Here is a 25,991-nt window from a genome sequence, read left to right as displayed (position 1 = left end):
CTCCATAACCTACCTCGCCCCTCTCGAAAATGATAGAAGAGAGAAACGTTTTATCTGATGCGTACATATTCTCTCCACCATTGTAGTAAAAACAAATGCTCTACTCTACCTAAATCTCCCGAATCAATTCACTATCAACATATAGAAAAAGTCACAGCTACGACATTACGTGTAGCTTTTGAGTAGTACTAATAAGTAACGAGCACCAAAATACTCCTTTACTTTAATCTTTTGTTGCCTCTATCTCTACATTAACAAACACAACACAACACAAACACAAACGACATGCGATGATGGGGTGATGATGAGCGCCTCTTACTCAAAATCTTGTTGACTCCCTCCTTCTACCTTTCCCCTTATTTTTGCAACTCATCATCATCTCTCACTTCATCTCTTTCTTTCTCTCTCTCTTTTTTTTCTCTCTCCTCCATTTTTGTTCCGCCATTAAAGGCAAGCTATGGCAGCTTATCGGATTGCTGTACCGCTTCCGTTTATGTTAGCGGAGGCTGAAACTGGAACTACAAATACTACGAATTCTGCTGTTGTTGCTGCTTTGGTTGAAGAAGAATCAAATCCTACTGATGCTGTTATCTTCTTTGGTGTTAGTCTTATTTTAGGTATTGCTTGTCGCCATTTTCTTCGAGGTACTCGCATTCCTTACACTGTTGCTTTGCTCGTCATCGGCATTGGCCTTGGATCGTTAGGTATGTTTTATGCAATTGCTTTTTTTTCGATCATTTTGGTATCAATTTTGCTGGATTTTCGCTGTTTTTTTGAATCAAAGATCAATCATACTGGTTATACAGTTTGATAACTAGTGGAGCTTTTTTTTTTTTTTTTTTTATGAGAAGTTGTTTAATGCGTGAATTTTGTAGTAAGTGTTTTTGATTTACTGAAATTTTCGTTGAATTTATGTTAGTTTCTGGATTGTGATTTCTATTTTTGAAAGATCAATCATGCTGGTTATACAGTTTGATGAGTAGTGGAGTTGTTTTTTCTGATGAGTTGTAGTCACTAAGCAGTTGTTTAATGCGTGAATTTTGTAGTAAGTGATTTTGATTTCGGATGAAATTGGTATTATTTTACTAAATTTTTCGTTGAATTTTTGTTAGTTTCTGGATTGTGATTTCTATTTTTGAAAGATCAATCACACTGGTTATAACTTATACAGTTTGATAGATAGTCGAGTTGATTTTTTTTTTTTTTGAGGAGAAATAGTCGAGTTGATTGATTATTCAGCAATTACTTAATGTGTGAATTTTGTAACAAGTAATTTCGTTTTCGGATACAATTGGATTTAATTTACTGAATTTTTCGTTAAATTGTTGACAGTTTCTGGATTGTGATTTAAATTTTTTTAAAGATCGATTATACTAGTTTTACAGTTTGATAAAATAGTGGAGTTGTATTATTTGTTGATGGAGTGAACTCACTCAGCGGTTGCTTAATGCATGAATTTGGTAATAAGCGATTTCGTTTCCGGATACAATTGGTTTAATTGACTGAAATTTTTCGTTGAATTTCGTCAGTTTCTGGATTGTGATTTTTTTGATTGGTTATAAGCAGGTTTAATTAGTTTGATTGAGTGATTGATTAATAGTGGTGGAAATTTATGTATGCTTTTCGATGGAGTTGGTCTATCTTGGTAGTTGTTTTATGCGTGAATTTTGTGATTCACGACTTTCATGGTTTACTTGTTTTGATGTGGTTAAGCTCTTTAGACAGCTGTTTGATTCGTGAAGTGTGCAATTTCTTATTGAATTCTTCGTGGAGTACTTAATCGTGTTATAGTGTATAAAGAAATTTAAGTGATCAAATTTGCTCCTAGTTGAATTTGGCGATCTGATTAAGATTGTTGCTTGATGATGCTTCATTGTCCTTATATGCACAAGGAAAGCTATCTATAAGCGAGCACACCGAAACAGGTGAATTAAAGGATAACTTAATTGCTTTTGCGGCTACATTCGAAAAAAAATGATAGGAAAAAGGGGCTGTATCTGCCAGAGTGGACACAGATGGTTTGAACTAAAGGTCAATACATGTCTGGGCTTGTTGATAGAGTATGATTGAAAGGCTGGAGTTGGACTCCATCATGCTAATACTAAAATTCTTAGTTGTAGGAAGCCAATTTGTAGTTTCGGCTGGAAATTGATGGGGTAACATCGTTGGAGGAAACGAAAATAGTAGATCACAACAAGATTATAAACTTCTAAAGGGGTGCTTAGGATTTATATGTTTAAAGGTAAATTAGAAAATTTGGGGATACTTTAGAGCATTATTGGGCCATCAATTTGTTGATTGGTAATGTAGGTTAAATAATATTACCTCCATCCTATAATTTTCTTCCCAAAGCGAATGCTCATGGTCTCCCATGCACCACTTTGACATTACTAAATCCAATTAAGTATTAGTGTAAAAAAATGAAAAGTTTATAAATGGAAACTACAAATTAAGAAGTATTACTGTATTAGTGCAAATAATGATCACACTTCCACAATTATATGCAAATAATCTTACTCCAATCCAAGGAAATCACGTCTAGGCTAGTATTTATTAGCATGGAAACTGATACGTTTCATGAATGGGAAAACCCTAAGTTCTAGCCATTTTCGAGATTTATTAGCATGGAAACGACTAAGGAAAAGTTCGAAAAGGTCCTAAAATTGTACGATTATATACCATTAGAGAGTGCTTGAAATATGCTTTGAAATAAGATTCATTTATCGTATAATACAACCTACCAAATATATTTTGTTCTTTTCTTAAAGAGTAAAAGATATACTTCTTCCATTTCTATATACATGCAACATTTGCATAGTAACCACTATTCATCTACCAACCTTATCCCATATTCTCTACAAATGTATAAGATAATTATAGTTAAGTGTGATCTTATTTGATTCGTCTTAATGCATACTTTCATACTATAACTTTTACTTATATATAATTTCAGTTATTAAAGAAAAAAGTAGTGGATTGCATAGCGTGTGCCATGTAGGCAGAAAATGTTGTATGTATTTAGAAATGGAGGAAGTATGTAACCAGATTAGTAATAATTCCTCTGTTACAAAATACTCGACACTTGTCTCGGCATGCTTGCCAATGCATATTTTTAACTATTAATAACTCTACCCTATGAGTAAAAATTATAAAATTGACATTTCAATAGTTTATGTTGAGACGAGTCTAACTAAATCCCATGTGACTATATTTTTCCTTACATAAAATTCACAAAACACGGTCAAAGGAGGGTGGGAATAGTGAAAAAGTTAAACCGTGTGAAGGATTTTAATATGGAGGAAGTATATTATTATGAAATTTAATATGAATTACATTTAGAATTGAAGTACAGTATTTTTGATAAAAGTTCATCTGTGTAGTTCATTTCTTAGCCCGTACGTTGCACGGGTTAAAGAACTACTCCCTCCGTTTCATTTTAATTGTTACACTTTGATATATTATACTATTCACAAATTTCACTTTGACCATCATTTGTGATTTATACGCGGATGAAAATATAGTCATGTGGGATCTTGTTAGATTCATCATAACATGTATTTTTATTAATATGTACTTTTTATAATTTTTACAAATACAAAACTAAAGATATATGTCCTCAAAGTTTTGCATTGGCATACGTGAAAAGTGTAAGTGTGTAGTTTAAAATGAAACGGAGGTAGTAGTTATCAAAAGATCCAAGTATGTTTTGTTGGGAGTTTTGGAAACAAATTGTGTATCTACAATTCTAAAATTCCACTGTTTCTTTGTCTCTTACCATGGAGTAAATTTCTGTTTTGTTTTTGTTTTTAGAATGCTGATAACAATCCTATCATGAATCATTTCCTTCTCTAGAAACTCATCGAAACAATCTAAATAGTTTTGTTTTTCCTTTTCACTATAGTGTTTACATCCCCAAATTTAAAATCTTGCGCAATCATGCGTCTTCATGTGCAAGTGTTTGGTGTGTGCATGCATCTTTGTGCATGTCTGTCTGTCTCTCTCTTTCTCACTGCATGTGTGCATTTATGTGTGTCTGTGTTTTCCCTAGAAAGGTGTTGGAAACTATTTTAGCTCAATAATGAACAGTGTACACCTTGTAAGTGTTTTAGATGATTGGTTTAGCGTCAAATCTTGCACTGTCCTCTTTCTGTTCTCTTCATGATGTATCATTGGTAGTTGTGTATGAATTATAATGTGGTGGCTAAAATTGTAGACAGTGATTGCATGTGGTGCTGCTTCTAGCAATTTGTACTAGTTCTCATGATTTTTGTAAGTGTCTAACAAAGCTGTGTATATCTCCAAGTTTAATGCTGTAAGTTTTGCAGAATATGGTACAAAACATGGCGTCGGAAGGTTTGGGGATGGTATTCGCATTTGTAAGTCCTTCCGTTGTTCATTTAATCATTTGCCTTAGGAAATCTTGGTTAATTTATAGTTAATGTTTCTTTTTTCTTCTTTTTCTTTCTTTTTTCCTGATGTGGACGTTGCTATGTCACAGGGGAAAATATTGATCCAGATCTCCTATTGGCTGTATTTCTCCCTGCCCTTCTGTTTGAAAGTTCCTTTTCAATGGAAGTTCACCAAATAAAGGTTCTTATCCACTTTTTTCCGGTTTATGTCAATTAAGTATTTCTAAATTTGCATGTCTTGTGTTTTGTGGCCTGAGTATAAACTATTCCTTTGTGCCCTTTTACAGTTAGACTAAATGGTCATATAATAGATTAATAGGAAGCTGTTTTTGTGGTATATAATCTGAATTGTGGTAGCTATGAACTTTAGTTGATGAAACATGTTGGTGCTTCTTTTTTATTTGTGAGTCTGCGACAGTAAGCTACACTGTGAACATATTATAGTGAACTCTTTATTAGTTTAATTTTCAGGTTGAGATTGTTTCGTTCAGTAACTTAGTATATGGAAGTGGATTAGTTTAACTTGGGTATCTACTATCTATATTTTATATGTTGTTGAAGATCTTGGATGTTTGATGTTGGTCACAAAAAATTTGATGTATAGTTGATTGCCTAATTGACATTAGACGTCTGTCTTTCTTTCTTTATTTAATGTACAATTATGTCTGTCTGTCTAGAAAACACACACACACACACACACACACACACACAGACACACACACAGACACAGACAAACACACACACACACAAATTGGTAGATGCTCTGTGCGCACCCGTATACATGCGGACATACAATTGCTACCTATAATCTTTTTTTGTTGGTCTGTGTCAGTATACTTGTTGTGTTATTGGTCTCCTTTCTTTTGTCATTTGCACGGGAAAAAAGCACTTGAAGCACCTTTTCAAGTTGCAACCATTTGTATCATTTAAGAGCAATAGGATCTCGTTTGCGTACTCGAATAGTTCAGTTTCTAAATAGGCTTAAATTCTTTTGCAATCTTTCTGTTTTCCTTTAATTTCTGATATTTGTCATTTCTCTTTTGGTTCTCTATTTCTGTTTCTAAGGAATTCATTTATGATTTCATTTGGATTCTAAAATTTACAATCCTTTGTTGTGCTTGATAATTTTTTTTTTGGAAATTCTCGGAGTGCAAGTGCTTTAAACAGTTCCACATTTTCTGTGCAGAGGTGTATAGCACAAATGGTTTTACTTGCTGGGCCAGGTGTTCTGATTTCAACTTTTACTCTTGGAGCAGCATTGAAGGTAGGATGTTATTATTGGGGACTCATTCATTTTTTTATGTCTTTTTGGACGGAAGATCCTTGAGAGGAGAGGCGCCTGCTTATTTTGACCTTAAGCTGGGTGTACACAGTAGTTGACATGTACGAATGTCATTTATGAAGCACTGTCGCAATGTTGCACATTGTGATAGCTCTTGTTGTTTAGTTGTTGGTGTCTTATCATATAACAAGTTTGCAATACATACATATAGAGAGAGTCAAGATCTGGTGAGAAAGAGTCTTAGCGGGAGGAGGAGTTAGAGTCACAACAGAACTCTAATTTTATTTTTCATTTACTTTGCCTCGCTTGAGGTTAGTCATTAGTGTCACAGTACTTCTTAGAGTCACAACACTTCTCATTTCTCACATGGAAGAGCCACACTATCAAGGATTAGAGAAATGAGAAAACGAATCATAAGCCGATACGGTCATTGTTTATAACTGTAATAATGGGGTTTCGGAATATATGCAAAAGCCATGTGGCAGCTTGTGATTCTTTTTCTCATACTATCATTTCTCATTCTAGAAAAATCCCGAAATATATATAATGTGTGTGTATGTGTGTGTTTGTTTCTGAATTTTAACTTATGGAACCTTCAACTTGACCTTTGAGCTGCATTTTCTGTTGCAGCTGTCGTTTCCCTATGACTGGAACTGGAAAACATGTCTTGTTGCTCGGTGGACTTCTAAGTGCAACTGATCCTGTAGCTGTTGTAGCTCTCTTAAAAGAACTTGGTGCAAGCAAAAAACTGAGTACTATAATTGAGGGGGAGTCCTTGATGAATGATGGGTGCGTCTTTGCACCCTTACATTTGTATTTTATATGCAGAACATGTGCTATGTTAAAATATTATATGTAACCTGGTCCCCCCCCCCCCCCTCCCAAGCCCCTACTAGTGGTGGAATGCTTACAGATACATCTAAACTGAAAGAAATTCTTGGTATTGACTTTCAGGACTGCGATTGTGGTATATCAGCTCTTTTTTCAAATGGTCCTTGGTCGAACCTTTAATTGGGCATCGATTGTGAAATTTTTGGTTCAAGTCGCACTTGGAGCGTAAGTCCTATTTATCAGTTCATCTTCTGGCTTACTCTAAATGAGATATTGTTTCCCACTATCAGTATATATTTCCTCCTGGACAGTGTGGGAATGGGCATTGCATTTGGTGCAGCATCAGTGTTGTGGCTCGGTTTTATATTCAATGACACTGTAATAGAGATTACTTTGACACTTGCTGTGAGCTATGTTGCCTATTTTACTGTAAGTTGCTTCTTTTTTCGTATGGACAGTCTTTCTGCTCTTTCTTTGGCATCTTTTCCAATACTTGGTATATTGGTGTTAGTTTTTTAGTTCAATTTGCTGTTTCTCCTGGGTGTTTGGTTGTTTCCTAGGCTTCTTGTATAGAAGCTCTTATAAATATTGATTGGGTGAAAAAAAGTGCTGTGGCTGCTATGATGAAATCGAGCTAATACCTTTTCTAAGCTATCAACTATGAAAATCAACAAAATCTGGAAGTTCCATTAAGGATTCTTGCCGATTCATGGTAGTGGACTAGTGGTGTACCATGTACTACCAATCATTTCCACCATCTGCTGCATCTTTATATGTTTTACAATGTGATAGGCTCAAGAGGGAGCTGCTGTGTCTGGTGTCCTGACAGTGATGACCTTAGGAATGTAAGTGCAATCTTCATTGAACCATTTTTCAGTTGCAATAAGGAATGTTTTTAATTTTTATCAATTGGTTGGCAGGTTTTATGCAGCAGCTGCTAGGACAGCATTCAAAGGTGAAAGTCAACAGAGTTTGCATCACTTTTGGTATGTGTTTTCCCTTATATTTTAGAAGTAATATTTGATGTTTAGCTTAGATCTGCTGTGATCAACTTATGTGTGTTACTTCTCTGCATGATGTGCTATTTTTCCCCCTATATCCATTGTCTTTTTGGTTTCCTTTGCTCTATTTTTTTTTTCTGTTCTTTGTATTTACTATTAATTGTAACCTTAAAGAGTAGTGGTACTCGTATTTTTCCCCTCTACTTATATTAGTAATTTACACCTATAGTACTAACTCTGTCTGGAAAATGTGTTTCAATTTGGGTTTGTTGTGATTGACCTCTCTGCTATCCCTAGATGGTTATATAAGATAAGCACATATTGACATTTTCTTGCTTGTGGCATGATCCTCACTAAGTTTTGGTAATTTTTATGTTTCATACATCTTCACTAAGGTCCAGTACTAGCTGCTTCTGACCTGAAAATTTCTGTTTCTGCAAAACAAGTCTATCATTCATGTAATAGCATGTTCAAATATATGCAATTTTGTGCAGCATGTCCAAATCCCTGTTCTGATTACTGTATTGTTTTAAGAGAAACCATCACTGGCAGGCTCCTTTTGCAGCATCCGAGTCCCAGGGAAGATTCTGATAAAGAGATTTCATACCTGTTTTATTAGTTTCAATGTTAAACTTCTCTGAGAAATGTTTTATAATTGGCATATATGAAAGAGCTGATTGTTGTGGGGTAACAACATGGCCTTTCTGCCTTCAATTTTAACAAATGGGGTCAAAATAGAGAAATGAAGATAAGGGAGTTATTCCTTTTTTATCCCTCTCCTTTTTTAGGTTGAAGTTGGGGGAAGGTTTTGCATTTTGAATCCACCACCACTTGGAACATCACTTATGTCGATGGTGAAATGATTGTCAATAGTCTTTGTGGAAGATCTGAATAGGCACACACAAGTTTATATGAGGAAATATGTGTATCTAGTTTTGGAGAAAACATTAAGATGAGTAAGTAACTACCGTCAGCTCATCAATTTGGCCTTCTTTTTACATTAGGGGCTGCTTCAGATTTATTCTTTCCCCCAAGGCTTGACTTCTGAATTATTTTTTGGTATATTAAACTAGAAGCTCTGTATCCTGCATCATTGAAATGATTGAACTATAAGCTTATCTTGCATTATTAATTATCCTAATATATAAGCTTAATGTCCGTTGATGCAGGGAGATGGTGGCATACATCGCCAATACACTGATCTTTATTTTGAGGTACAATTTGTCGCATCGTCTGTCAATTTTTATGTTAGATATGCTCATAAGAAAAGAAAATGGGGCTATTCATGAGGCTTGAGTGCACTATTGTGTACTACAATCCTTATAGCTGTAGCAGGTTTTCTGGACATAATCGTCACATTACCCTGTGGTGATATCCAAAAGCTTATATCTTTTTGTGCGGTTCTTTATATTCGTTATAAATTTGGGCATGCCCTTTTTCAGTTCATTATATTAACAAATTTGATGTACTTGTCTTTGCTTTTATCTTTTTGGGTGATTAGATTCAATAGAGTTGATTTTTCAGCAAACAGCTTTCTTGCTTATTTGTGGCTGACAGAGAGAAGAAACCGGGTTTAGATAAAGGTTTATGGGATGTAAATGGGGTCGATCTTTAGAAAGGTTTATGAAATAAAAATTGGTCTATGAGATGGATTAATCTGTTTTATGACTTTACCCCCTAAATAACGTGGTGATTCAGCTATTACGTTTTATGTCTGGTTGTTGGAAATAGCACAGTTGGTGCTATACATGGAGGCAAAGATAGCAGGCAGCTCTTTGAGGCCAAAACTTTTTCTCCTTATAAGTGAAGTCTGAAGGTCTCCTTTATTGGTTCTTGTATACTTGATTACTTGTTGGCAAAAATACTTTGACTGAAACAAGACTTGCTGTTTCATGGTTTGTGCTTAGATACATACATGATAGTCCAAGATTGTGATGATGCACGAGTGATAACCCCGTTAGTGTCTTATTAATATACTTCCTCCATCTCGAAATGATCCGGCATATCTGACTTTTGGGGTCAATTTTTGTTAAATTTGACCAGATGACCACTAATTACTCAAACATTAGATTGATTTATGATGCAGACACATTCTTGTTAGATTTGTCAACCAATATTTAGAAGAAAATCTTTTTATATGTTTTACTTATTGGTGATGATCACCATTTTGACAAGGTTTTATCATAAAAGTCAAATATGTCTTACTTCCTCCGTCTTTCTTTTAGTTGTACAAAATATTTTTTTGACATTGTTCACATACTCCATTTTGACCTTCTTGTAATACTTATCCATAGGGAAAATCATAGTTATGTAAGATCTTGTTAGATTCGTCTCATATGTATTTTCAATATATCAACTTTATATAATTTTTACATACGCATGATTAGAGATATAATTGTTTGAAGTTGTATGTTGGAATGCCAAGTCCTTTAGATACAACTATAGAATAACAGAGGAAGTATTATTTTGGGACAGAATATATATTTTTTATTACCTACAATATGGCTTATTGGAATTTGAAATGTCCAAGTTATTGAGCTTATCTTTCTCGTTTTTCATCTTTTGGAGTTTGGTCATGATCTCAAAATCTCAACCTTTTTTGGGAATTTTATGGGTCAAGTATTTGATATATTCCCAGATAATTATGATATTTGCACGACATAATCACTTTTAAGGTTTAGCTTCTAAATTGGTCTACAACTTGATCTTCTCATTGTGCTCGCCTGCTCGGAGCTTAATTGTTGATGCTGATAGTAGAGTAGGTGTTTGCTACGCACTGTGTGTAACAATCGTTATCATCCCTATCATTATGGGATATAACATTTTGATTGTCCTAATTATGACTAATTGGTTGTCTTAATTTTTCTCTATGCATCTAATGCACTACTCTTTAACTTCTTCGTGTTTCAATCTTTACTACAAAGCGACGAGGTCTACTCGACATAAATTAGGCCTTATTGAAACTTTTTACAAGATCAAGTTGGTAAGGATAAAATGACAATTTTATTTCTGAACAGCTGCTTGTTGCACCGCAGCCGTCGCGTTAGGCGCTAAAGCACGGGTTTTATTTCTTGCAATTATTTATCTTCTCAACGTGCTTATGATGTAGCACGAGGCGAGCTAGTGTGTATTCAAAAAGTAATTGATCGTGATTTTGTACCTGTTGGACCCCCCCCCCCACTTAAATGCGTGAAAAATCAATTATGATTAAGGAAAAACACTAGAAAACAGAGGGTGTATTGAAGAATGAACAATTTGTGGAGGGAATTTCAGGATATAACCTCTGAAGAAGTGTTGGGATTCGCAGCCCAATATAGTGGTCTGTGATGGTCTTTGAACAAGTACGGAGTAGAATTTTATAACATGCTTTGTCTGGTCTGCATTTGGGGTCCACGGTGTGGTCCTTGAGCGCGACTCACTATAAACCAGAGGGTGTATTGAAGAATGAACAATTTGTGGACGGAATTTCAGGGCTAGCCCATTACTCCCTTTGGTCCTTCAAGTGTTGGGATATGGAGCCCAATATAGTGGTCCATTGATGGTCTTTGATCAAGTATGGAGTAGAATTTTATAACCTGCTTTGTCTGGTCTGCATTTGGGGTCCATGTTTTGGTCCTTGAGCGTGACTCACTAATATGTGACATTGCGGAATTTAGTGTAGATTGGGTGGATGTTTGAATAATTTGGCTTTGCTATGTGTTTCTTAGTTCTAGTTTAGTTTTATTTACTAATTGATTGTATCTAGGAAATGGGGAAATATCTTCCAGCTCTATTTAGATAACATTTAACTAGTAGTTAGATCTCGGCAGGTTTTCATATTTCCTAATCCTAATTGGTCTAGGTTTAGATAGTATAGAGTCTGATAATTAGAGGTATAGGCTCATTGTAGGGTGTGTATATGTGTATGCACAATTCATTGTATGAGAAGCTATGTCTAAGAGTCTTCAAGTTTGTGTTGTGTATTACCTTTAATTAAGTATCATTGCATGGTGGATGATTTGTTCCTTCATGTTAAAATTTTGTGTTTTTGTTTGCCACTATGCTTGCTTGCTTTCTTGCTTGCACATCTGAAAACCCTTGCTCCCCTCACAAGGAGGATCAGAAAGGTAAGAACATGACTAAAAATGAGGGGGAACTTCCTCCTTGGAAACTGTACATAAGGTAATAATAGAAAGTATTCATGGAGATGGGGAGTAATTAGTTCTTCAAGGGAAGATATAATATAGAACTTTAACAGACAGAATCAGATGTCTTACCAACTTTCTGTAATATTATTGACTAATTAGGCTGATTGCTGCTCTTTCAGTCAAGTGTACGATGGGAAATATTCCTTTTGCAATTTCAAAGGGGGGGGTGGGGGGTATAACCTCTATTATTCATCACAGACAGTTTTGGCTCCATCTGACAACTCAAAGATTGTTTCTAGAGCATTTCAGGATATCCAAGTTATCCAACAAAAAGTCTTAAATGATTCTAGTAGAACTGTGGAAGCTTTCGTGGGTTCTTATTTTGGGGCTTGTATATTTCTAGCTACTTATGTTTCTTTTGATGGTGTCGTTACCATGTGAATATATATATATATATATATATATATATATATATATATATATAGACTTGAGTTCATATGAGAATGCATACTTACATGAGAAATGAGAATGAATTTTACGCGCTATAACTCTTATGAATAAGTGATGGAACTGTAATGAAAAAGTGTTGTAACTCCAAAAAAAGAATATTAGAAAAAAGAAATTCAATTTTTTTTTTTTCTCAAATTTTTTCAGGAGGGTATAACTCTAATGAACAAGTGTTGTAACTCTAATCCAATCGTGTGGTTGAGATTCATTCTCATTTCTCATGTAAGGAGCATTCTCATGTGATCTTTCCCCTGTATATATACACACACACACATATACATACATACATATATACATACATGAGAATAAATATAGGCTGTTAAATTTGCCAGATCCGATGATCCAGATTGGCCGCGTGTCTTTAATGGCAAGATTGTGAATAAATAGACTTTCTTATGTAAATTAGAACATGATGTATGTTGTGTTAAAACATGTTGTTAGGGAAATTGGGCGAGGCGGATGCGGAGGATGGTACTTCCACACCCGCACTCGCACCCGCATAAAATTCCAATCCCCATCCCCTCCCCACCACCCATTGCGGGGGAAAATTCCAGACTCATCCCCGCCCCACCACCTGCATGGGTACCCGCACCCGCTTCATATCCACGTCGTATCCACTTCATCCCCATCCCACCACCCGCATATGTATCCACACCCCCTTTGTACCTGCGTCATACCCACATATTTATATTTTGCAAGATAAAATTATTAGTAATACAAGTATATAAATAGAATTTTAATCATATATATGTGGGGTGGGACGGGGCGGACGGGGATGGGGTGGGGATAGCATAAAATTCATACCCGCTCCACCATCCATTGCTGGTAGGATTTTAATCCCCATCCCTGCCCCACTTGGGCAAGGATGGGGCGGGTCTCCTACTTGACCCGCCCCACTGCCATCCCTACATGTTGTATGTTGTTTTAGAACTTGTTGTACATTGTTTTTGAACATAATTTATATTGTTTTATAACATGTTATATGTTGTTCTAGGACATGATATACATTGTTTTAGAACATGTTCTACATTATTTTATTTTGAAAATGTCCGCCATTGATAAATAGTCAATGATGATGTGAGTAATGGAAGAATAGAGAGGTGTACGGGAGACAGAGTCGCCGGAGAAAGTCATGTGCGGCCACCCTAGAAGAAGAAGACGAAGAGGAGAGAGAATCCAAGTGAGTTTGTGGGACACGAAGAACCTGAATTACTGCACTTTTGGGTCATCTACTCCGCGAGTACCTTGGCAATGAGGATACATGGAGCAGGGAATTTAAGTTAGGATTAAAATTTGAAGGTTTTGGGGGAAAAGTCTAGTTGAAGAAGATAAGATTGTTGAAGGAGAGATTGGGTATTCTTGAGGAGAGAGAATGAGTTTGTTAGAGGAGAGAGAAACATAATAGAATTCATACCTAGTGAATTCAAACAAAATAAGTCAAAATACGGAAACTTTGATGAACAATCTTGTTGAATTTGTGAACAAATTGGTTCAATTTGAGTATTCTTAAGAAGAGATATGTCTGAAAGAATATTTAGGACAACACACTTTAGATATCAGAACGTGCTGTAGAATTTTTAGAACATCCAAAATCTATTCTCACATATCAAGTGCTCTCACAAGAACCCTCCTCTCTCTCTCTCTCTCTCTCTCTCTCTATATATATATTATATATATATATTATATATATTATATATATATATATATATATATATATATATATATATATATATATATATATATATATATATATGTATATAATATATTGTGTGTTGTTTTGACTATTTTGGACTTGCTTATGGAGGGAGTTTTGAGTTGGAGATCAATGGTATAGTAAGTTCTCATGTGGGTAACTGGAACTCTCAACAAGCAGACTTAGCTTGTTCAACACCCCCCCCCCCCCCCTTTACGTGTCTTTTCTAACATGACATGCTTGTTGGTTATCATACACTACTTTATATTACAAATAGTAGACCTGTCATGCATATACATATAATAATCACTTTACTTTACTCTTACGGATTTGCAGTGGTACCGTCATAGCACAAGGTGTTCTCAGCAGTGATAGCATTTTTCAGAACCATGGTAATATTTATAATTATAACTTGAATCAGATTCTATGTTCATGCTGCTTACATCTGCATTGAGTGTTCTTGTGTTCCCTGCTCCTCTCTCCTAATGTTATATGTTGGAGTTTTGGCGTTCTCTATTTAGACAATGTCTTTGAAGAGATCCAGTGGTATTTGGGATGATGAAAAGTTCTTTCCATGGTTTCATGGGTGACATTTATCACTGTCAACCTTGCGCACAACACATGCACCTAATCACACACGCACAAACAGAAAGAGTAGCTATTGCATAATTGTAAAATATTTCAATACTTCCTCCGTTTTTCTTACAATTGCAATATCTTGACTTTTTCGCTATTTTATATTAACTTTGACCATATCTTTTGCTAATATATAGTATTATAAAGTTTATATAAAGTAATATATTGCTCAACTTGCTTAATCATTGAATATTAAGCATGTTGATGGTCTTAGTTACGTGTTTTCAAGTGTAAATATTTCAAGACGTTGCAATCATAGAAGAATGGAGGAAATATATATATATAATATATATATATATATATATATATATATATATATATATATATATATTATATATATATATATATATATATAATATTATGATCCACCTTGCTAGTTTTGCTTTTAAGCATGATATGATTAAGTCTCTATGAGAAGAGATGAGAAAGGACTTGAATGAAGTGGCATGTTGTTAACACTCTAAGTAGCTATGATTATCCATAGTAACAATAGAAGTTCAGAAGACTATCAGAGCCTCTTGAACAAAGAGAAGCCGAATATGACATTTAAACTGGCAGTCTCGCTACCCAAAACACAATGAAATGATGTCTTTAATGTGTTAAAATCAGCCTTTTCCAATCCAGATTTTCTGGTACACCGTACACCCTTTATGTTTTGTCCCTGTGTAAGATTCTTGTAGGAGTAAGGAGAGGCTAGTGGATTTTATAGAATTATAAGGACTTTGCTGTTCATGTGCTGGTGAGGGAACTGAGAATCGGCTTCAGGATCAATTACTAGATTTGGTTTTTGGAGACGTGGGGGTCAGGTGCTGATTTTTGGTAAATTGGTATCTAAAAATAGTCTCTTAGATTGAACGACTTCGAAGGTTTCTGTTAGGACCTAACTCCTTTTGAAAGTGAGTCATATGAACTTTTAATTATGATCTCCAATGGAATAGATGGAATGCCTTCAGGTCAAAACACCTACTAGGCTTGTCCCCTAAGAATCTTTAATTTAAAGACATCTCCATGTTGTTTGCTTTCGTTTTTCTTTGGGGTAAAGATTGGGTCCTCTTTGTCCCGTATATCTCACATTTTAGGCCATAGACCACAGGATTTAATCTCTTCAGCCATACTCCATATGTATTTGATCCCACAACCTTTGGATCAGAAGGGGGCCAAAGTCGACTTCGACATTAGATTAACCTATTACTATGCGATTTATTGCTGCGTTTTTTTGTAGAAACTGCAGTAATAGACTAACCTATTGGCAGCGGTTCTATAACCGCAGATATAGGTTTTACCCTATTGCTGCGCCGTGATTTGCGGTGGTGCGAAAACTGCAGCAATAGGCCATTAAAAAACCACAGCAATAAGCAATTATTCTACTAGTTGGGGGGGGGGGGTTTGCCAACCTGTTCCCAACTTTTCGCATGATGTATACAGTGGGTGAAGAGGATAAGCTCTATTTTTGGCTAGATTCATGGGCTGAAGGAATCCTTTCTAAATTAACTTTCCTGTTCATTTTGACATAATAAAGTTTCCAAATTATTTTTTAAAAGGAGGCCCATAAAATTCTTGGTATCTTCATTAGAGGAGAATTCTTCGTGATTGGAAAGTGGATGAAATTATGATTTTGCAGTAAAATTCAGAATCATAATTTCACCCATATCTTCCTAAAAGGGGGTCCATTGAAGTTTCTCTTGTGACCCTTTTGCTGAAAATTTCTGAGAGCTTTGCGAACATATACCATCTGTGTTTCAAGACTTTATTTAAATAATCATGATACATGAGTTGCCATGATTGTGGTCAAAAGCAACATTGATTATAGGCTGTATACCTGTAAGCTGTATGCCTATTAGCACTACTTTTCGGAACATGTTTGTCATGTACGAGAAACGAGGGGGGGGGGGGGGGAGTGATCGCTTCATGCTTGTTGTGTTGCTTCTATTGTATAGACTGTAGAACAATCCTCCTGATGCAAAGAGGACAATGTTGTGGAGCGTCTCCTTTTCCAATATTTAATCTTGTGGGCCAAAGAGGAGAGGTTGTATCTTTGAGACAAAGAGTGGGTTTTGGTCTTTGCTTGAGTGAGATTGTTTCTGCTCTTTACAAATTGCACTCAAGCAGCTGAAGGAATTTCTTTTTGGTGGTTATTCGTGGGCTTTGGTTCATTTGTTCAAGGGACTGCTCTTCGAAGGTGATGTTCCATTGTTTTTGTCTTATTAACATGGGATACAATTTAACCATCTCGGAGAAGGAATGAGAAGATACTTTAGTTGGCACATGCACCAAAAACTTCCTAATGAGATACTCTTATCGGCAAATGTGCCATTTTGAGTATTTGGTTCTTGTGGCCAGGTGTCTCTCTGGTCATGTTCTTGGGACAAAGAGTGGGATCGCTTTCTGTTTGGCTTAGATTGTATCATTCTTCCTTCACACGTTGTGGGGAAGCTTTTTGAGGACTTGTAGGTTAATTCTTTTCAAACTAAGGATTATTTCCAAGGTGACATTTTATTGTTTGTACCTTATTAATACAGAAGGTAATAGAAGATTTTCCAGTTGGCATGAGTCATATCTGAGGTATTTCTAGGTGCTATCCTTGTGAAAAGTATATAGGTGATTTCATTGTACACGAAACGTCAGGGAGATTAGTATCAAAAGTGATCTTATAAATGTAGGGGACTTCAAACTATGAAAGTTAATGGTTTTAGTCTGCAGAAACTCCTCCTGTCCACTTTATTCATGATTTCATAATTTCTGCGAGATCTTGACACTTTGTTTCTTTCAGGTATTTCATGGGGCTATCTGATCCTTCTTTATGTGTACGTCCTAGTTGCTCGAGGACTGGTTGTTGGAGCTTTGTTCCCATTTTTACGATATTTTGGTTATGGCTTGGATTGGAAAGAAGCCATTATATTAGTATGGTCAGGCTTGAGGGGAGCTGTAGCATTGTCTCTTTCACTGTCTGTCAAGGCAAGTTGGCAGCAGCCTTGTTGCTTCCATTAAGCATATGTACACTCTATAGATATGGTGCATCGCAAACTATTATAAATCTGGCAATTTATGACTTGATAATCCCATCGCCCTCCTCTATTTCCCAAGTCTTCCTCTCCCTTCCCCGTGCATGCATATGTCTATGTGTTTGTTTGTTGAGTGTGTGTATGTGTGCTGTGCTTTCTGTTCTCTTTCACCGAATGCCAACTCTATTTATTATGCCTGTTTCAGCGTTCAAGTGGTGACCCAGCTCTTCTCAGTACGCAGACCGGAACACTGGTATGGACCTGATAAAGCTAGATGATATACATGATATGCAGCGAGTATCCTGTGAATTTTAAGGAGCAGAGATTTATATTAACTCTTGATACTTACTGCTTTGACTATATTGTGGATGCAGTTTGTTTTCTTCACTGGCGGAATTGTATTTTTGACACTAATCATTAACGGATCAACCACACAATTTGTGCTGCGCTATTTAGGGATGCAGAAACTATCAAAAGAAAAGGTAATCATTTATCTGGTTTACTTTGGTGCAATGATTATCTGACCTCCATGTCTGGTAATTTAGAGTTTCAGATTTCAGACTGCCACTGTGATAGGCTCTTCAGAGTGGTAATGCAGTTCAATTACATTCTTATTGGTCTGACCAGTCCTTCACTATAGCCAAATAATCTATGTTTCTACAAGTCTTGGTCAATTTCTAGTATCTAACCTTGTTATGGAGTATGGGGCTTCCAGAAGCATCCATTTTACTTTGGATTTGGGGATTGCTTTCAATTTATCATATTGAGTTTTCTCTGAACGATCAAATGTATTCAAACTTTGAAGTCTCTGTCTTGCTATATATAAGAAATTTCAAGACAATCTAATGAAGTTTTTTGAAAAATATGGCATTGACCAATTCCTAACTACTCTTGAACCATTAATGACTACTGCAACTGCCTCTAGATAGCATACCAATTCTAAAAAGTAACCCCCTCATCTTAAATGCTCAGACTGGGGGCTACAGAGGCCAAATTTGAACTTGAAGATCTGGTTCCCCGACAATAACTTTGAATTTGCGGGTGCGTGCGTGTGTATATGGAAAGCATAGTCCAATGTAATGCTAAATTGGTACATTGGTATTGTACTATTATGTGTGGCTAAATGTTGCTGTTGTTATTGTAATATGTTCTCCTCCTTTTCGTTATTGTAATTATTTTCCTGTCATATAAATGTAGTATTATTATCCTTTTTCCAGAGACGCATATTGGATTTTACAAAATATGAAATGGAAAAGAAAGCATTAGAGGCATTTGGGGATCTTGGTGAAGATGAAGAACTAGGACCTGCTGACTGGAACACTGTCAAAAGATATATTAAGAGCTTAAACAGCATTGATGGGGATCGCATCCACCCCCATGATGCTTCTGATGCTCCTGATAATGGGGGTTTTCTGGATCCTATGAACTTGAAAGATATGCGTGTACGACTCTTAAATGGTACTAAAATATTCTGAAGTCCCTTGCTTGTATTACAAGATGTCATGAATCCCCCAATTTGTACTATTCTAGCAGTCATATTAGTCTTTATCTCAAAAGGAATTTTTACTATTTAGGGAATTCCATGGCAAAGAATAGGAGTCTTGCATAGTTGCTCCCCTATTCAAAAATTGCAATAGTGGAAAATCTGTATGCGAACTTAAATAATATTATATCATATAGGGTATATATGGATCAAATACAGGAGGATGGTAATCATTTTGACACACTTTTTGAACTGACATCATACAGTTGCGTCCATTGATGTTTCCTGTCTAATTTCCTATATAGGTGCAAATAGAATTTATCACTGATGCTTTATAAGAGGTTCACTTCTCTGAAGAAAATATGTGATGATATACCTAGACTAGATTACCTCCCTTGATGAAGTGTGATTCTTGAGACTCTCATCTTTTAAGTAACAAAATATGGCTGTCAAATTCACCATTATGATGCTGTACCATTCATATTTTCTTATTAAGTAAGTCAATAGGTTAGATTTGCAGATGTGTTACATGACCTTCCATCTTTCTTCCTGTAGCGGTAACTTGGTAATATTAACAGTAAAATTCTTGCTTACTGATGTTTCCTCAGTTGGAAGGTCGTCTAGCTGGCTGATGCAGGCACTCATGCTGTAAATTTGCTTTTCCATTTGAAAGGGTGTACCTTGTAGGACAGTTCGTTTCTTGACCATCAAGAGATCCTTCTTAGGCTCTGTCTTTGTGAACTTATATTTGCTGAAGTTAATAATATTTTTTTCTTAAATGGACCTATTTTTGTTGCATTTAACTTATATTTGCTGAACTTGGCTTGTTTTTGCTAATCTTAATCTTATTTTGCAAAACTTATGTTATCTGAACTCAACTTATTTTTGTTGAAATTCACTTTGCTAAGTTGAGAAGAACAAAGCCCTAGTCACCTGCATGTTGCTAACAGGGACTAGCATACATCATGTCGAACCACCACATACATGCTATAGCAAGGCTTTTTTTTGTTTTAATTGTATTGTAAATTTATGGTTGTCGGATTTAAGTATAATATCAGCTTGTTAATTTGCTTCCTGTTTAATCGTCATCATTAGTGTTAGACTAACATATCTCAAAACCAGGTGTTCAAGCTGCTTACTGGGTGATGCTCGATGAAGGAAGGATAACACAAACTACTGCTAATATATTAATGCAATCAGTTGATGAAGCACTTGACGTGGTACATCATGAGCCATTATGTGATTGGAAAGGGTTAAAAAGTAATGTTCACTTTCCAAATTACTATCGCTTCCTTCAAGGCAGCATGTACCCAAAAAAGCTGGTGACATTTTTTACAGTCGAGAGATTAGAATCTGCGTGTTATATATGCGCTGCGTTTTTGCGGGCCCATAGAATTGCTCGCGGCCAACTACATGATTTCATTGGTGAGTGCCCCTTATAAAACGGTAGATCGCTGATCTGCTGTTTGTAGCTTTATGATATATATGTTCTTTTCCAGACCATTGATAATTCTCCTTATTTAATAGTCAAAATGGTATGACAAATCCTTTGATCAATATGTATATTGAAATTTGCAAGGTTTGTACATTTCCTATTGTTTTCTCGGGACGGGAAACTTATCTGTAGGGATATTGGCTGCATAATATCCTTGTAATTGTTTTTCTTTTCTTGTTAATCTTCTTTTGCATAGCAATCATTTGTTTTCTGTTGCTTTTCTTTTTCCTCCCTTGCCTCCCTCTGAAAATGTCATGGAAAGGTTTGATTCGGTTAGCTCTTACAAAAGTCTCACACATATATTGGATAATTGACTGGTCGTTTGAACCCAAGTATAGGGATCTGATGGTGAAGTGTCTGTTTGACAAGTTATTCTCAGGTTAACTTGGGGAAGTTGAAATGCTGAGAAGGAAGTAGGAGAAATAAGAAACCCTATAGTAGCAAAGAGCAGTTTCCACTAGTAGTTATGATGTTAGCTTTCCTCTTTGTTTTCTTTGCCTGCACAATGATGAATCCCTATGTGATATCTATATGTGGAGAAACTTAGGGAAATATGTTTAGGCTTGCGAACCAGTTGTGGTGATATGTCGTAAGCAGTACGTAGAATGTAGAGAACAAATCAACTAGATGTCAAGCCATTTATGTAGATTCATATGGAGGACAAGTTGCCTTAGCAAATCCGTCATTAAAGCACTAGTGGAGATCTTATATTGAAGTAATAAATCCTGAAAGGGTGCATGTATCAAGATTTTCAATCATCTGTGGACAACCATTGCATGAATTGATCTTAGCAAATCCGTCATTAAAGCAGTGGAGATCTTTTATTTGGAGTGAGGTACCCTAGATATGAAAGCCCAGTAGCCGAAAGCATCACTGGCTTACGCTCTGACCCAAGTAGCATGGGGCACGTGGAACCCCGTGTGAATCAGCAAGATAAATCCTGAAAGGGTGCATGTATCAAAATTTTCAATCATGTGTGAACAACCATTGCATGATTTTTTCTTTTTTTTTTAAAAAAAAATTCCCTAATGAACCTTTGCTGATGCAGGTGACAGTGAGATATCTTCTGCTATCATCAATGAAAGTGAGGCAGAAGGAGAGGAAGCAAGAAATTTTTTGGAAGATGTCCGCATTACCTTTCCAGAGGTTTGTTGTCTCTTGTTCACCATTTTTAACAGTCTTCATCTTATGTCATCACCATGGTGTCAATCTCAATCATTCAATTGACTGTATATATTTTACTACCTGACGGCCAGTTTGGTAGGTTCTAAAATTTGCGGCAATGGTAATGATTTTAATATGTATTTTTGGTTGGGAATTTCTTTGTTGATGTTTGTGATAATGCGACTGCATTTCCAAACACGTGTCTCTATTCATAAATTCATCACCGACAAATTGACAATTGTCATTTTAGAGGTGGTATTAAGTGGAAATGAAAATTTATGAAGACAAAATGATATTTGGGGAGGACAAGTTTAGCATTGATATTTTCACATGAGACTTTGCTTTGCAAAAAAGTACATATAAACTCGTTATCGGTGTTGCCATTTATCACCTCTTACCACGTGAAATATTTAGTCTCTTGCTTAATTATGTCATTGACCTTAGTGTCTTGAAAATTCAGGTTTTGCGAGTTGTAAAGACAAGGCAAGTAACATATGCTGTATTGCAACACTTACTTCATTACATTCAAAGTCTGGAGAAGGCTGGAATACTGGAAGAGAAAGAGATGGTTCATCTTCATGATGCCGTCGAGGTTATTAATTACCTCCTCATTATGTGATTTATAACTTATTCATATATCATGGCTTCTTTATCAATTCACAAATATTCTTTCTTGCAGACTGACTTGAAAAGACTTCAACGTAATCCTCCTACTGTTAAGATTCCAAAGGTTGGGGATCTAATCACCACACATCCTTTTCTGGGGGCCCTTCCTTCAAATCTCCGTGATCTGCTGGTTGGTTCTACAAAAGAAGAAGTTAAAGTACGCGGTATGGCGCTATACAAGGAGGGTGGTAAGCCCAATGGGATCTGGCTTATAGCAAATGGGGTGGTGAAGGTAAATGAGAATGTGTCTTTTGGAAAAGAATTAAACCAAACATGTTATCTTAAAATTTTACATTGATGGAGGCTTCTATTTTGTAGTGGGCCAGCAAGAACAGGACTAATAAGCATGCCTTGCATCGGACGTTTACCCATGGAAGTACTTTGGGGCTATATGAAGTGATGATCGGGAAGCCTTATTTTTGTGATATGATTACAGATTCTGTTGTAGTTTGCTTCTTTGTCGAAACAGAGAAGATTCTCGCAGTTCTGGGATCCGATCCTGCAGTGGAGCATTTCTTCTGGAAGGTATGTTCAATTCGGAGATTTAGTTTACGACTCTATTCTTATCTTGCTAAACTCCAGTATTAGCAGCAAGTTGAAAAACTAAGAGTACCCTGTCTGCCTGCCTAACCCTCTCTTTCCTTTTCTAAGCAGAGGAAGGGGAGTGGCATGGGGGTGGGGAGGAGGTAGTTGAGGGTGAAGTGTGAACTCTGTTTTCAGGAGCAAATATGCTATCTTATACCGCACTGTCAATTCGTGCATGGTTGTAGTTTTGCAGAGAGATTATTTCTGTATACTTTTTGTTGTATGAGTGATCAGAAAGAAGACAGAAAAAGGAGGATATCTGATATGGACATTGATTTTTGTCGGGAGGTTATATATATATAATATATATATATGATTGAAGTACATTATTGGAATTAAAGGAAATAAAACTTTGAATATCTGGATGAGAAATTTGCTACAACTTTTTGTAGTTGAAGCTGAAAATCATTTGCATTTCTGGTTCTTTCAGTTCAATACGAAAACAGACACACAATATGGAAAGAATTATGTGGCTGCTTCTCTATAGTGATAAAAGGGAAGGAAAACCTTCTTCTAAGTAAAGGGACCACTATATGTACTATGGAGTCTTTTATTTACTAAAACATGTCCTTCCTAAAAGTCAAGTCTCTGTCATAGTGCTTTAGAAATATGCAGGGGATGGTGATCTCATGCTGTCACTTTTACTTGAAATGGATGTTGTTAAGGGTCTTTCTTGTCTAGCTGTATGCTTTAGCTAATGTGAGAGATCAAGAAAACTCTATTCTTCTCTATGCTAAAATACTAGTTAATACAGTGTTGCCTCTTTTTCAGGAAAGTGTTATTGTGCTTGCCAAAGTCCTCCTTCCTCGAGTTTATGAGAATATGTCAATGCAAGATATGAGGATGCTGACAGCTGAGAGGTCAACATTGAATACATACCTGAGGGGTGAAAATATAGAAGTCCCACCACATTCTATTGGGTTTCTATTGGAAGGCTTTATAAAAAGTCATTCTCTTGTTGAGGAACTGATAACATCACCAGCAGCGTTGTGGCCTGCGCAAGGAAATTCGAGCTTCCTCTGCCAAGACGGTTCTGGTCAGTCATTTCTGTTTTTGCATATTCTGTTCTTTTCCCTCTTCTTCCTCATATTTGTGGCTCACTGTGCCGAACTTTGGATCTGTTCAGGTTATAAATCAACCAGCTTTTTACATCAAGGAACGTCGTACTATGTAGAGACAAGAGCTAGAGTCCTTTTGATTGACATGGCTGCAACGCCAGCTGATAGTACTCTCCAGAGGCGGAAGTCGTCCATCTTGCTCCGCGATCAGTCCTCAAGATCTCTGATTAGAGATCATGCTGGTCTTGTGAGTTGGCCAGAGAATCACTACAAGTCACATCAGCAGCTGCCAGATGGCAAAGAAATAGATGACAATCAAAGCTTGTCAGCCAAAGCAATGCAGTTGAGCATCTATGGCAGCACGGTAACGTTCTTTCTGTTTTATGAGATGTCAGAAAGAAGCCTTATCTTTAGCCATAAAAATGCCTTTTGTGCAAAGAAAAAGTTGAGCTTTCAATTCTGATCTAGTAAGAGCTTTTATATATATTTTATCTACTGAATCTTTCACAATCCACATTATTGACAATGCCGATTGAGCCTCTTTGTTCATATGTTCCTGTACCTGTCAAACTTTTCATCTTAGTAATTAAAGAAAATTTCGAAGGTTATTCTGAGGGTAAGCAAAATACTGACACTGACCCTGTGTTTTGGCGAATACCTGAGGTAACCTTTAAATTACATTCTCAGAAATTAACCATAATAATGACAAAAGGGCAAGAGTGCTAATTATCTTGCCTTCTCTTTCCTCGTCCTTCCTACTCTTGGAAAATGGCGCCCCATATATGGCTTTACCCCTCTTCTCCTTTTCATCTCCCTATTTTTTTCTTTTCTCCATTTTAACAAAAAAAGAAAAGAAAGAGCTTCTCTCTTTTTCAGATTTTACCCTTCTCTTCTTGGAGGATTTCAGGCAAGTGTTTTTTTTTTTTTTCCTAACAGCTAGCCTTCCCTTGTTATCCTTGTTTATTGAGGCTATATAAGTAGGAAAAATTGCAGTTTGCAAATGCCAAAATATTTGAGGCCTGCTTTAACCAGAAACCCCCTCCCGCTGTTGCCACTAAATTTTTGTTGGAAAAGGACAGTCTTTAGTATGTTCACTTTGTATCATCTTGATTGGAGATGTTTGTATATTGCAAATGGGTATGTTTTAGTTTGTAGGGAAGAAAGACTCTTTCTAGCTTAATTAGGTAGCTACTAGTTAGGCTGTATCATTATGGTGGAAGACACAGCTCTTTTATATGCCCTTCCATGTCTTTGGCTGCTTCTTTTACTTGGCTCTCCTTGATATTCCACCTCTAATATTCTTGGAGGTCAAACTCTCAAGTAATTACTTTGATATGTTTCTCTTAAAACTATAAGAGAGAACTTCTTACCGATGCCTTTATGTCTGTGATCTTTAACCATTTTTTTCGAATGTTGTAGGTCAAAGACGCTCCCACGCGAGGGTTCAGTTTTCAAGGGGATAACTTGGGAAATCCATCACACTTCCGTTCATATCATCATGTTCCTGTCGGTCCGGAACAACGACCTCTCACTACAGTAAAATCAGAAGGATCAAATACTGTTAGGAAAAGACTTGAAGATGATGTAATGAGGCAAGGGCTTCTACCTCCATCAGGACCATCACATAGTAGGCACCCAAGTCGTGCGGTAGATGATTCGAGCTCCGATTCTGGTGGTGAAGATGATGTTATTGTGAGAATTGATTCGCCAAGTAAACTCTCTTTCCGGCAAGCACCTTGATGAGAGCTCGTTCGGAATTCCACTCCTTTGTGAAGTAATTTACTCATCTCCTCTTTCTGATCTTGTATTCTTTATTCTGGTAATTTGTATCATTTGTTATGTATTTGGGGAAAAAGAGTGGTAATTTCCACTTGGTTAAACAAACTGTTGAAGTTTGTAGCACGGGCGATTGTTTGCCACTTTGTATCCAATAAATAATATCGAGATTAATCAGATAAGTTACCAATTTTGGCTTGTAAATATGTATGTTTGTGAATAGTGTAAGCAGTGATTTTCCAACTAATAAGGAAAGTATTTAATTTAATTATCCAA

General features: G+C 36.2%; 1 protein-coding gene across 1 annotated transcript; it reads left to right on the top strand.

The window, feature by feature from the left end:
- The first annotated feature begins 248 nt into the window (after positions 1-248).
- LOC104895331 (sodium/hydrogen exchanger 8) lies at positions 249-25,991 on the top strand. Its single transcript, XM_010681801.4, is given in 24 exon segments — positions 249-704; positions 4,326-4,376; positions 4,499-4,590; positions 5,596-5,673; positions 6,322-6,357; positions 6,359-6,480; positions 6,646-6,747; positions 6,834-6,951; positions 7,315-7,367; positions 7,443-7,508; positions 8,693-8,737; positions 14,187-14,242; positions 17,257-17,441; positions 17,694-17,741; positions 17,863-17,970; positions 18,706-18,946; positions 20,094-20,396; positions 21,515-21,612; positions 22,091-22,222; positions 22,310-22,528; positions 22,615-22,821; positions 23,653-23,917; positions 24,008-24,303; positions 25,359-25,991. Coding segments are annotated over 24 exon segments (3,489 nt in total). The 5' UTR covers positions 249-457; the 3' UTR covers positions 25,680-25,991.

The sequence above is a fragment of the Beta vulgaris genome, chromosome 6, assembly GCF_026745355.1.
Source record: "Beta vulgaris subsp. vulgaris cultivar EL10 chromosome 6, EL10.2, whole genome shotgun sequence".
NCBI classification, from domain to species: Eukaryota; Viridiplantae; Streptophyta; class Magnoliopsida; order Caryophyllales; family Amaranthaceae; genus Beta; species Beta vulgaris.
Note: the sequence above shows the minus strand (reverse complement) of the source record. Positions and strands in the feature narration are given on the sequence as shown.